This window comes from Trichechus manatus, unplaced genomic scaffold (genome assembly GCF_000243295.1).
Source record: "Trichechus manatus latirostris isolate Lorelei unplaced genomic scaffold, TriManLat1.0 scaffold00036, whole genome shotgun sequence".
Taxonomy (NCBI): Eukaryota; Metazoa; Chordata; class Mammalia; order Sirenia; family Trichechidae; genus Trichechus; species Trichechus manatus.
In genome coordinates, this window is record NW_004443972.1 from 18,159,689 (window position 1) to 18,173,327 (window position 13,639).

Here is a 13,639-nt window from a genome sequence, read left to right on the forward strand (position 1 = left end):
CCTGGTACTGTGTGATTTTCCTGTATGTTGTACACCTGCCTCTATGATGTTAATGAGGGAGGATGGGTGGCAGTTGTGTTAGTAAGGCAGGACCTGATCTACAAGACTGGATTGTGTCCTGAGGCAATCTCTTGAGATACAAAAGACAGAAGTGAGCAGTGAGACAGGGGGACCTCATACCATCAAGAAAACAGTGCCAGGGGCAGAGCGTGTCCTTTGAACAGGGGTCCCTGCGCTGAGAAGCTCCTAGTCCAGGGGAACACTGATGAGAAGGCCAACAGAGAAAGCCTTCCCCTGGAGCGGACGCCCTGAATTTGGACTTTTAGCCTACTTTTGACTGTGAGGAAATAAACTTCTCTTCGTTAATACCATCCACCTGTGGTATTTCTGTTATGGCAGCACTAGATGACTAAGACAACTAGGAAGTAGTATGTGTTTTGGTAGATTTTTTCATTAAAGCATTCCAAGATACTACTTAACCAACGTGAGTTTCTTATTTATATCAGATGACTAGCATTTTCAAGTGATGGACACACATTGTTTTTTGAAATATATTATTATTTAACTGGTAGTCATTCTGATACAATAGATCTTTCCATCAAAATTATAAAATGCCAATTTCAGCTAAAAAAGAGTATTGTGCCTTGTATTAAGATCAGTCGGTGCCTAGGAGATAAAAACAAAAACAAACAAAAACCTAGGGATTCCCCAATACTTTTATTTCTTTAATGTTTGGAAGAGGGGTGCCATATTATTTTAATGCTATTGTAATTATAGGAACATTTTGATGAGGCTCTGTGGATAAGTTGATTATAAGATTACAGATCCTTGAATTTTAATCCTAAATAAAGAGAAGGTTGATGGAAATGGTTTAGAATTTTCTTATATACTCAATCACTGAAGTAGTTAAAAAATTTTTTTGTTCTGCCATCTTGTTGATTCTGACACATAGTGACCCTATAGGACAGAGTAGAACTGCCCTACAGGGTTTCCAAACAGCAGCTGGTGGATTCAAACTGCCAACCTTTTGGTTAGCAGCCAAGCGCTTAACCACTGCACCACCAGGGCTCCAAATTAAAAAAAAAAAGAGTTTAAATGCTAACAATTGTGATTGTTTTCATTTAAAACAGCAACATTAAAATAATACGGAGTTAAAAAGCAAACTGAAATGATAGCCCCGATGACTTTTTTACATGAAAGTAAGTATATTCACACAGAGGAAGTACAAAGAATATAGGTTAAAGGTAAAATGCTTTAAAATCTGCTATACGAAATTATGTCACATCTCTCCAAATATAAACTAATAGAAGTCACAGATGTCGTGACTACAATTTAGGGATTCATCTAATTTTTGATATTAGCTTTTCATGAATAACCATGTAAATATTGCCACTTTTCATAATGAAACAAATGATTGGGAGTTCTTTAACAATTCTTGGTATTCTCATTTAAGAATTTGATTATGATTAGTATAACAATGAAATTGGTCAGTTGATTGTATGGTTCTGTGTTCTTAACATTACATTCTTATAATGTTTTATTCTTCTGTTCATAGTAATAACTCGTTAGTTTTAAATAATTTTGTGTTAATCAGGTCTCTCAGCCTCCACTTAATAGTTTATGTAAATAAGCCCTGTGATTTCTTTTCATGTTGTCAGTTATTAATAATTCATATATTTCTGTGAATTTTCTTTTCCACATTGGATTTTCTTAAAGCAAAGTATGTATGCTCTACAAGGGCACGTGATAAAATTATTCTAGGCTTGGGTACTGATCAATAACAATGACTAAGACTTTATAAAGCATTTAAAAACAAGATCCTTTTAGTTTTTAGAGGACTAACACCACTTCATTAATAATAGCTTTGAATGAGAACACTTGAGGAAAGGATGAGAGGGTACGTTATTGCGCACCTAGAAAACAATTGCAATGCAAATGTATAATTTTATGCTGTTGAACTAAGGCAATATTTGACAAATATCAGGGTGTCATAGCAGAGAAAGCTTCGCTAACACTGGCATTCTCCGGCTGCTCCTGGTGTTCTTCTGGCAACTGGATCTTTGAGAAGTGTGTGAGAATCACTTTGTAGATTTTTGTAACAGAGTTTAAATGGGGTCAATGTTGGGTAAAGAGCATGTTTTTCAGAAGGCCCAAATAGTGCAGCAATACCACCATAACACCACTATCTTTGTGATGATGCACAAGTCACAGGATGATTTTACAATCTTATGAAGCTTTATGGTTTACAAAGCGCTTCACATATACTTCAGAGGATCCTCAACATACCCCTTCAAGGTATGTAAGATATTACCTCCATTTTTATAGTTTAGCATACTGGGGTGCACTAAGGTTTTAAATCTCGGGAGTAAGTGGAGAAGATGAGACTTGAATTCAGGTTCATCACACTGAGTCCCTATAGCTATACCACACTAAGGCAGTCTAAGTAAGATCTGTGTAATGTAGAGGAGTGGGCTCAGGCACCTGCAAAGAGCTATTAAAACTGGAAAATTCTATTTTCTGTAAATAATAGAAGTATTTACTGTAAAAATCATATTTTGGAAATGTATTTTCAAATACCCACTTGGCGACTACATCATGAATCTAAAGAGGGGCTTCCACTGCAAGCCAGCCTTTACAGAATACATTCTCAAAGTACTGAATTTGACAGATCAGCTTGCATGTGTTTAACATCGATTCAGAGCAGATATGTTTGTAACAATGAGATTCATTATTCCCACTATTATTATATATAGTATTATTTAAAGCTATAAACCTAATAGTGCAAAATACAATTAAGAGAGACAAAACAATAGCTACACTAGATTTTTCTGAATCAAAATCTTTAGTTTTAGTAACAGCTGTTTCATTGGAGATACAGCATATTGCGCAAAAGCTAAACTGTGAAAAATTATTTGTTTTCTTCATTGTTTTTGTGTGTCACGTTCCTGGATGAGAAACAGAATCTAGTATTTTTTGAGCACCTACTACGTGCCAGGCACTTTATGTTATCTCATTTTCTCCTCAGGCTTCTGTGAGGCAGGCACCGTTTTCATTTTTACAAATCCAGGAAAAAGACTCAGGGAGTTTAATTAACTTGCTCAGGATCACGCAGATATTAATGAAAGAACTCAGGTCTGGACCCAAGTCAGTCTGATGGCAGAGCCTATGCTCGCTCTTCTGCATTGATGGTTCACAAATTTTTGGTGTGCATCAGAATCGTGTGGACAGTGCTTGTTTAAAGACAGTTGCTGAGCCCCACCCCCGGAGTTTCTGATTTAGTAGGTCTAGGGTAGGCCCAAGAATGTGCATTTCTAACAAGTTCCCAGGTGATACTGATGCTACTAGTTCAGAGACCACACTTTGAGGAACCCTGTTCCACATCATGCTGTCTTCCAAGGCATGAGTAAGTGTCTCTTTGTATTCACATGATAGACACATTTGTTTTACTGCAAAAATATGATTAGAAACCTAGTAACATTTGAATTTCTTTGTAATTTATAAAGATTATAAATTGTAATAAGAAATCTGCTTGAACATATTAATCTACTGTGGGTTTTAACCAGGGCTAGACTGCTATATTAAATCATAATAATGCTGCAATTCATTTTTAATAACTGTACATCCAACTGAATTCCTTTTTAAAGAAACCATTAAAGGCATCTAGAGGAAAGATACTGTTGTTAATTAATAATAATACTTTAGATATGCTGATGAGGTGACACATTTTAACCTTAGATAATATAGCATAGGTTTTTAAAATGACTTTTGGATAAGTGTTAGGTATTTTGGAACCATTGCCAAAGCTCAACCCCCCAAAATACCTTGTAACAATCCTTGTTTATACACATGTATTAAACCTCAGCCCAAATGCTGCTATGCCCTGACTTAGTTTCCATGTCTCCTGACTAGAAGAGTTGGAAAGTTCAACTCTGATGACCAACTCATTATAACAAGTTTAAGAAATTATGCCATCCCAAATCTGCCCCTGCCTTCCCATGTTTGGTGAATGAGCGATTGTTAACTTACAAACCCTGCAAGAACATTCATTCAACATTTTTTCTTCCTAGTTGTCTCATCAGCTAATTAAGGTCTAAGACTCCCTTGTGCGATAAAATGAGATGTGTAAGTTTCAGCCCTCCACCTAGCAATTAATGACAGCAGGAAAACATATAATCCAAAGAAAATTCAGATTTTTAGATGGTATTTAGTTTAGGCCAGGGAGCCAGGTAACACTTTATTTTTAGGAGGAAAGCAAAAGGCATTAATGCTTCTAATGACCTAGAAGGAAAGCAGTTGTTGTACTGCTATTATGATTGGCTGCAGCAATTAGAGCTGGTCCTCAGCGGGATCCCAAGATGGAGGTGCCAGGCTGTTTTTGCCACACCCTAGTGGGGAAGGTGACTGTCTGCCTGTAAATATTAGATCTCTGGTTGGGGCAAAGGGATGCATTTTGTACATTAAGATAATTGCTTTGCCATCTAGAAGCCAATTTAACCATTGAGTCTTCTGATGTTTATGCCCGACTCGACTCCACGGACAATGGTTTTTTTTTTTTTAAACCACATTTTTAAGGAGCCCTGGTGCATAATGGTTAAGCATTAAGCTGCTAACTGAAAAGTCAGTGGTTTAAACCCATCAGCCGCTCCATGAGAGTAAAGAAATGGCTATCTACTCCCATAAAGATTACAGCCTGGGAAACTTTATGGGGCGGTTCTCCTCTGTTATACAGAGTCACTATGAGCCAGAATCGACTTGATGGCACACAACATCATTATATTGCTCAGACTCTTTTTAAGCTAATACCCAGTAGGAGGGCACCTTTCTAATCCTGCCCAACTCTATGAGACTTAAGTTTTTAATATCAAGCAATTATTTTGTCAAGGAATTAAGAAGAAAAAAGGTTTGTCTCATGCTAGAATTTAAACAAGCTGGATGCTTGCACACCATTTCTCATCCTCCATTCCTTCATGCTCACTTTTTATAAAGAAGTATAAATAGAGGCTTTATGTGGAAGGCCGAATTTTATGCATGTCATACCAAATGTTGCAGCTGAAGCATTCACTAATCAAACAATCAGATCTAAATTCCTCACCTGCCAAATCCTCTTCTCTCTATAAATGAACGGTCTCTGGTGAATTCAATCTGAATCTGCCTGAATCCTTATGAAATTTGTTGCAGCTGCAAAAATGTGTCCAAATATGGGAATAAAATCCCTAAATAGCTCTCTGAATCAAAGTTAGCCATTTATGTAACTCCCTCTCCCCTGCTAGATCTAGCGTCTAACACAGTGCTAGGCACCCACTGAATGTTTGTTAAATGAGGAAATAAAAGCAATCCTTAAGTTTGTATAACACCAACTGGTTTGTGTGGCTGGTTATTTATTATTATACTTTCACTGACTTAACTAGTCATTTTGTTGTATGTACTTTATCACTTATGCTTTGGTTTTTCAAATATTAAGCAGGGATAAGAACATACTCATGCCTGCAGATTGCCTCCCACACAGATTATCAATCTATGTGACCATTTAAAAATACAGGGAGAAATTTAAAATCACTTTGATTGTAATTTAAATAGTGTAATCGTTTTGTAAATTTAAATACGTTGCATGTATTTGAAGCTAGCTAATAAATTAGTGTCAAAGTTAAAAGTCAGTAAGATTGTATTTCTATCTTGGAGGGATAGAGATTAACCCATTTAATAATTTGCACAGATATAATGTTTCTTTAAAAATATGTGAATTTAAGAAGTAGCAAAGACTAAGGAACTTTCAACCGATTTTAAAATTGTTGTTTAGAAGGAAAAGATATAATGGACCAGTCTATATAATTTTGAAATTGTGCTTAAGCTAGCTGAAAAATAAAATTGCTTAACTGGGATTTGGCTAATTAGAATCTTTAACTTGTATTTTTTCCTGTATCCTGCTTTTGTGTGAGAGAGGCATATGCCAAACTCTAATAGTTAAAGATACATATTAAAATATATTCCACTGTATGTTATGATATTCTGGAGTCAATATACATTTAGTTCAACCCACGTATAATAGATGGTGACTTAATCGTTGATTAGCAAGTGTTTGACTAACCCAAAAACACTCTGAAATCTTACTGCTGGTGAGTGCATTTCCTTCCCAGGCAGGTCAATACACACTGTTTTTCCATAGCTGGGATTAGAAAACCATAGACCAACATATACTCAATGGAAGCTAGCTTTACCATTCAATTCCACTAAAACTGTACATTTTTTGGGGAAAAAATGTGCTTCCACTATTTGAATAAAATTCAGTATTGCCCTAAAACATGAATCAGAAGAATGCCGTGGGTATCAGTTTGTGTCAGCCACATTTTAGCAGTTTTTGAGAAGAGCCCTCCTTTCTCTCCCCCTACCCCCAAAAGCAAAATGAGAAAAACTTGTTTCTAAGCATTCAAGGAAATATGCCAGTGGAAAATATTTTAGGTTGTTTATGAATACAGTTAGTGACAGAATTTTAAATAGAAGGGCCTTTTGTCCTCATTAATGCTGGCCTATATTCATGTATTTGGAGATAAATCCTATGCTGTCAGAGATTTATAACTCAAACTTTGCTTTTTTTTTTTTCTGTGTGGTGGAATGAACGTAAATAACTATATACATCTTGATAGAGAAGGGTATTTGTTTTCAAAAGTGATTTGAGAGTTGAGGATCTTGCGTGAGTTGAGGATCATCTGAATTGCACCCATGAGTGGTTTTATACCTTAGTTTCTTATTTGCTTGGAAGGCATTTTCATAACAAAGTACTTGTTTAGTAAAAGCAGTAATATGGAGTCTCCATGCAAGAGAAATTGGAGTTTCCTAACATGCACATGGTTTAAAAAATAAAAATAAAAAATAAGGTGCCTTGAGATGCTGGCAGTTTTAACATTTGGGACAAAAAGTTCTTTTGTATATTTACATTCTAACTGCTCAATTTTACCTTACAAGCTTCAATTTAGGAAAATATACAGTACTTTTGCATATAATGGTAACTTGTGAGCCCCTGAGTCAAGTAGAGAGGATTTAAATACAAAAAGGAAAACAGCCATTAAAAGCACTTACATTGTATGTGGAGTAAATAGTACAAAATGATTATTTCCCTGGAAGACCAGGATCAGAAACATGCCTATGAAGACCCAAGATTCCTATAGTGCTTAGGGATGATTCAGGCAAAGAAGGATGCCTAATTGGATGAAGGTAAGTTTTTCTCTGCCTCGGATGAAGCTCTAAAGAGAGATCACTGTCTTGTTTTAAAAGTGAAGTCAAGTTGTCTTCCGAAGCTGTGTTCAGATGCACCCCACTTGAGAGGGATTCTTTGGATTTAAGTTTAGATTTTTCAAGGTCTAGAAATTCAGGACACTGATAGAAAGAAAGGAAAACACATATGTATAATTCACTTTGGCAGTCATCTAAAATCACCCTCATGAAATCTAAATGAGCTTTCTTTCACCATTGATCTATATTTGATTAGTGGCATTAACCAATATTGCTCTCCCAAAGATGGGTCAAGAAACTGGAGGTAGGGTATCAACTTAGATAATGCTAAACAACCACCTTCCAAGAACTTCATTTTTACCCTGAAGTCAGATTAGATTCTTTGTTGTTGTTTTACATGATTTCACATTGAGTTTTCTAGATAACATTTTAAATCTTTATGGCAACCCCATATGTATAGAATTGTGCTCCATGTTTTCAATGACTGATTTGTAGGAAGTAGATTGCCAGAAGGCACCTCTGGGTGGACTCAAACCACCAACTTTTCAGGTAGCGGCTGAGTATGTTAACTGTTTACACCACCCAGGACTCTTACTTGGTAACTAGGGAGCTAAGGGGAGAAAAGAAAAAAGAAAAGAAGTAAAATCACCCAACCCAAATAAATTATCTAAATCCACCAAAAATACAGAATGAAGTATATGGTTTTGCATGCTTCTCAGCCATAAAACTAGTTAGAGGTAAATTATTTTCTATTTTCATGCTTTAGAAAGATTGCGTTATCTTCCTACTTGTACATTACTTCCTTCTATTAACGCAGTTTAATTCCTGGACTGTTTGAACTAAATTTCCAAGTATCTAAACAATTTTACAAGATTGTTCCGTAAATTTGTGTTCTTAGATCCAATTTTACTATAATGTTTAAGGAACTAAGACTAATTCCCAAGATAGAATTCCAAGGGATTTAGACTTACATTAATATAATTCAATAGGGCCCTTAAAAGGGCTTCAGAGGCATGATAAAGGACTTGACATTCCTCCTCTTACCATTTTCATCACCCAGGTGAAATAAGGTTAGAGAACCCTGGTGATGGGTGGGACAGAGAGGCGATTACTAGTTCGATTGCATTTGAACCTCAGGTCTTCTCTAGACAACTGCTATTTCTCCTCCCTTTGGTTCCTGAGCCCCTACCCAGTCTCTTGTCACTATAAAAAATTAGAGACTTTTCTCTGAAGCACTTTTGGATCCAGGACAATTCCTTAGCTTTCTAAGCTCTACTGTATATAAACTTAAGTAGGTTGATTTTTGAAAAGAGTTTTTCTTGGAAAAAAAAAGCTAGTGTTTTAAATCATTCTTCTGTGTCCACTGTTCTCAAGCTTTAAATGAGGATAACAATCAGTGAGGAGCTTGTTTAAAATGAAGATTACAGGGCAAACCCATTGCCATCCTGATTCATAGCGACCCTATAGGACAGACTAGAACTGCCCTGTAGGGTTTCCAAGGAGAAGCTGGTAGATTTTAACTACTGACCTGGTTAGCAGCCGAGATCTTAACCACTGTGCCACCAGAGGGGGATGAAAATCTATTTTCCACAAGCATCCAGGTGATTCTGATTCAAGTGGTCCTTGGACCACACTTTGAGAGAAACCCTTGGTTGGAATGGTTGAACAAAATCTATACTCACTTGCGAGGAAGGGCTGAAACTTCTATCCGTTTTAATGGATGCTCCAGGATGACTGGCTCTCATCAGGCGGATGACAGGTCTCTGATACTCGGCTCCTGCAGTTACCATACTGTAGGCTGGGGGGACCACAGTGGTTTGTTTCTGCAGCAGCTGTAAGATGGTCTGGATATCAGTAGTCATTTGGGATTCAAGTCTGTAGGATAGATAGAAATTGGAAAAGACAGTCCTCAAATAGTCCAGGATTGCAAAAGCATTTGAGAAAATTTCAATACTATCAACACACAGAATTATGGCCCTGCTTTAAACAAGAGGACAGGAGAGGGAGCACGAAGATTCTTTCCAGGCCGATGCTTACTTTCTACGTCTCACTAATAATTTTGATAAAGACCGTGGCTTCCTGCTCATTTGATAAAAGCTAACGGAAAAACAAGTGAATGGGATGGACTGAATTTTTACTAACCTTTATTGATTTCAAAATGTAAAACACACTGAGAATCTATTTTTAATCACTAATTGTCTTTGCTTTTTTATTAGGCTTTGCTTAGTCCTTGGGAAAATTTTATTTATTCTTTAAAAAATAGATTTATATAGCACATTTCTTTCAGAGCTATAGCATTCCAGGATAATGTCTTACGTGTTTAAAAATTTACCTTTATTTTACCTTGATTCTCTCATCAGGTATTGTATATCTTATTCATTGTATTTTTAAATGCCGCTAAATGCTAGATTCGCTTGCCATCTACAGTTCAGGGCCTTTGGTATTTAAGAAACAAACCAAACTTAAAAGTTCACTTGCATCTACGACCCATCTGGCTTACAAAATACCCGTCTGATCATTTTCTCCCCAGAACTTACAAGTAGACAACTGGCCTGTTAATTTTATTCTCATTGTAAATTAAAATCAAGGGAAAATAGCAAAATACAATTGGTCTGATTCTCCTCCTTTGCATGTGTTAACAGCACTGAAAATGGAGGGAATTTTGTGGGCATAAGAACAGAAAATTTGGACCATATGCCTCCTCAGGAAATGCTTCTAACTCTTCACTTATTAGTGCTTGCTGTTTTGCTTCTGAACAAAAAATGCAAAGAAAATGTAAATCTTAGCAAAAATGTTAAAACCATAGCACTGATTTTGCCCAATTATATACACGCTACATACTGGAATTCAATGTGGAGACAACTTAGCCTTTGATTTGAAAGAGAACAGAATAAACCTGAAAAAGATATGATAAAATAACTTCTTTTTTTTAGATTTTAAAATGTAATCAGCACTCCAAATCTTTCTTCCGAGTATCACAATAGGAAATTATCCTTATAGGTTTTCTGTATTTGGTAAATATAGCCATATATCTTAGTGTATCCTGAACCAATAGCTATAAATTATACATGATTGTGCCTTGTAAATGTCAAAACAACACACTGGAAAGGGAAAAATTGAGTTATCAACTGGTTTAATGATCTATTTTTTACCCAAAGTGCTCATCTAATGTTTTTATGGCACCAACTAATCCACCAACCGTCATTTTATTGTGTGCATCAATTTTTCCTTTCACAAGCCAAGGCCTAGCTCAAATTTTAAATACATCCAGAAACATTCCATTATTGGACCCATTCAGAATTAATTTATCTCTCCTCTGAGTCCCCAAAGAAAATTTTATATTCAGACTTCATCATAAATGTTTCTGTATATATTTATCCTGATATCATTAACAGGTAAGTGGCTTACCCAATGTTTTTGTATTAAGTGTAAAAGAATTTGGGAGTGGGAGATAGAATAAAAACTTTATCAACAAGTGGGATTCAGAACCCAGTAGAGTCAAACATTAGACTTTTTTGAGTCTTATCCTGTGTCAAACAGCCAGCATTTGTCTCTGAGAAAGAAGATCTCTATATCATGGATTCTATCTGAACATTGTCTATGAGGGGAAAATCTCCTGGAAGGTGAGGCTTTAGCATCCACACGACCAGTATTTGCAATGTGCCGCCATGAGTCGGGCTTACTAACATAATAACATCTTAGGGCAGGTGAAGAGACCAGTGGGAGGTGAGAACTGAGACCATCTATCTCAGATAAAGTATAGACCACCTCTTTCAACATGACTTAGTAGTTTGTTCCAGAATAACTCCGCATGGGAAAAATTAGACTAAGCCAATAACTTACTTCACTGTTTTCGTCAGGAAATTCCTAAAGAGCAATTCATTGGAACAACAGTCTGCTCATTTGAACAAACTAGCTTAATCCAATAAGCTTTATTAATCAAGTCTTGCTTCACGATCCTCACCTCGCTGTGTCTATCAGTCCTGACCTATTATGTCACGAACTTTGCTCAGTCTCAATCAGTTTCCCACCTTGAAGGTTCAGACCCCAAAGCCCAACAGATATTCTACTTCAGACTTTCCCTTCTGATATGTGGCTTAGATTCCGTCAAGATGGCGTTCTCCCTTCCTACAGTGATTCTGAACAAACTTAATTTTGTTTTGTTAGTTATCTGGTGATATTTTGGGTAGTTTAACAAAGGGGAGTTTTAGCAAGGAGATTGTATTTTCATGTTTTATGACTACAGTCTCTGGGTTTGAGGAGAATGGATGCTTCTCTTGAGCTCTTGAGAATGAATAATCTACTGTACTCAGGAGTAACTACAGAGAATTTTAAAAAAATCCAATTTGGTCTTTAAAGCAGAAGAGAATAGCCCAGTTCGATAATAATATGTTTTTTTCTTTTTGGTGTTTTTTTTTTTTTTTAAGGGGCTGTGGGAGGTCAGCATAGCTATAAAGCTGTGTAAAATAAGTAATTTCATTCACTCATTCAAAGACCCACAATGTGGGTAGGTGAAGGGAGAACGTGAAGATGAATTAGTGTGGAATCTGATCTCAGGGAGCTAACAGTAGCTGAATGCCTAGGAAAGAAAGATGAAAGAAGCACATAAATAACAAACACAGGGTGAAGCAAGTGTTTCATGCCATCTAGAGGCATACAGATGAATTGCTCTGGGTGTTCTGCTAGGGCAGGAGTCATTACTAACAGCCTTTATGTTCATTTTCTAGGCCTCCCTACTCAAAGTGTGGTCCTCAGACTAGCAGCATCTGGCATTGCTGGGAGCTTGTTAGAAATGTGGAATTTCTGCCAATTTCAGACCTACTGACTTAGGTCTGCATTTTAACAGGATCCCCGCATGATTTGTATGCACATTAAGGTTTGAGAAGCACTGCTTTCAGATCAAGTGTTAATGATTTACCTAAATATGGATATAAACGTAGGAATAATACATAAATATATAAGAACTTTTTTTACGTAAACCTTTAACCCTACGTATAGTTTAATTGACCATTAAAGCAGAAAACATCAGCAAAGCCAATTCAAGATAGACCATTTATATCTGTTTTTATTGTATTATGTACTTAATATGTGCATCTGGATAAGACAAATGGCGTAGGAATTCACAGTTCTACATTTGGGCAATGCTGAAGCTAAACAGGGTAAACCTGGCTCTGGAAAGTGTTCTAGGATTCCCACCCTGGAAAGTAGATGTCTGAATTGTGCTGTCCTTTTCAAACTTTTTTTCCATATTTTTGCCTTCTAGGGTAAAGCAATGAAAGAATTGTTGGAGATGGTAGCACAGTAGAAATGTAATATTTGGGATCTTAAATCTAAAAGCAACTAAACTGAGTTAAGCAATAAAATGTTTGTGAAAACAACAGAGATAAATAGAAAAGAATCAAAAGTGAAGTATTGGTGGTAGCAGTTCAAACCATCTTCGGAAATAATATACAGATTTGCTGGGAACATGTCAAAAGAGATTTAACTGCATGCTGGCTGTGGAAAAGTTTCATATACTACTACTACTATACTACTTTAATAAAATAACATTAATAATATTATTACTAATGCGCGGCTGTAAGCCAAATGGGTCCTAGATGTATATACCCTTACAAGTTTATACTTTCAGCCTTAGGATTAACAATGAACTTCTTTTCTATTACTGGTGTTCACCTGAGTGTATTCTCTGACTTTACACGTATTTTCTGATTTAGACCTTCCTTTAGGATTAAAACAGAGATTTTATGGTTCCTTTGTTGCCCTGTCATGGGTACCAATCATTGCTGCCAGGATAAATGAAAGATTCCTGAAAGTGAACAACTTTCACCTCCAAATTTGGCCATCCATTGGTAACACCCTTACAGTCTCATTCTGACTTCACATGTGTTCTACCCACAAGAGGCAAATACAGTGTGTGACTGTTCAGCAGGCTAATTGGCGAGCCAGAGCTGTGGTCAGGCGTACTTGGCCAAGGCAACTCTGTGATAGAGCAAGCGTGTGTCATTGGCACAGGAGATTGTTTTGTCTGTGGACCCTTCATGCAACCTTCAACTCGGGCCCTTGTTACCACACCGCTGGCAGAGAAGGCTGATGTTAGATATCTGAACATTGTGTAAACCAGGATTCAGGTAGTCTGGTCCTTCTATCACACTTGCCCTTACTTTAAGTGCTTTAAATACCCTGTTTTTGTCCCCTTGTCTCATTGTGTGTTTTAAATTGATTTAGTAAACCCTGTGATTTGAACATTTTCATTTAGTCTGTGCAGCTTTCTGTCTGTGACCACTTGGATACCTTGCTTTGTGGTATACTGTTGGATCAAAGTAAACTCCCACATAACACACAGCTAAAGCTGCTATATCATAATCATTTATATGTATTTTTATATATTTATATATATATATATATATATTTT

The 13,639-nt window shown here is 36.5% G+C and overlaps 1 protein-coding gene across 1 annotated transcript in view; it reads right to left on the reverse strand.

Annotated features, from left to right (window-relative positions):
- Positions 1-297: 297 nt before the first annotated feature.
- KCNH7 (potassium voltage-gated channel subfamily H member 7) overlaps positions 298-13,639 on the reverse strand; it is a 532,073-nt gene continuing 518,731 nt past the window's right edge. The window contains exons 15-16 of the mRNA XM_004375431.2: positions 8,910-9,102; positions 298-7,371 (exon numbers count right to left, since the gene is read on the reverse strand). Of these exons, the coding sequence (XP_004375488.1) occupies positions 7,105-7,371; positions 8,910-9,102 (460 nt within the window). The 3' untranslated portion in view covers positions 298-7,104. The remainder of the gene's footprint in view (positions 7,372-8,909; positions 9,103-13,639) is intronic.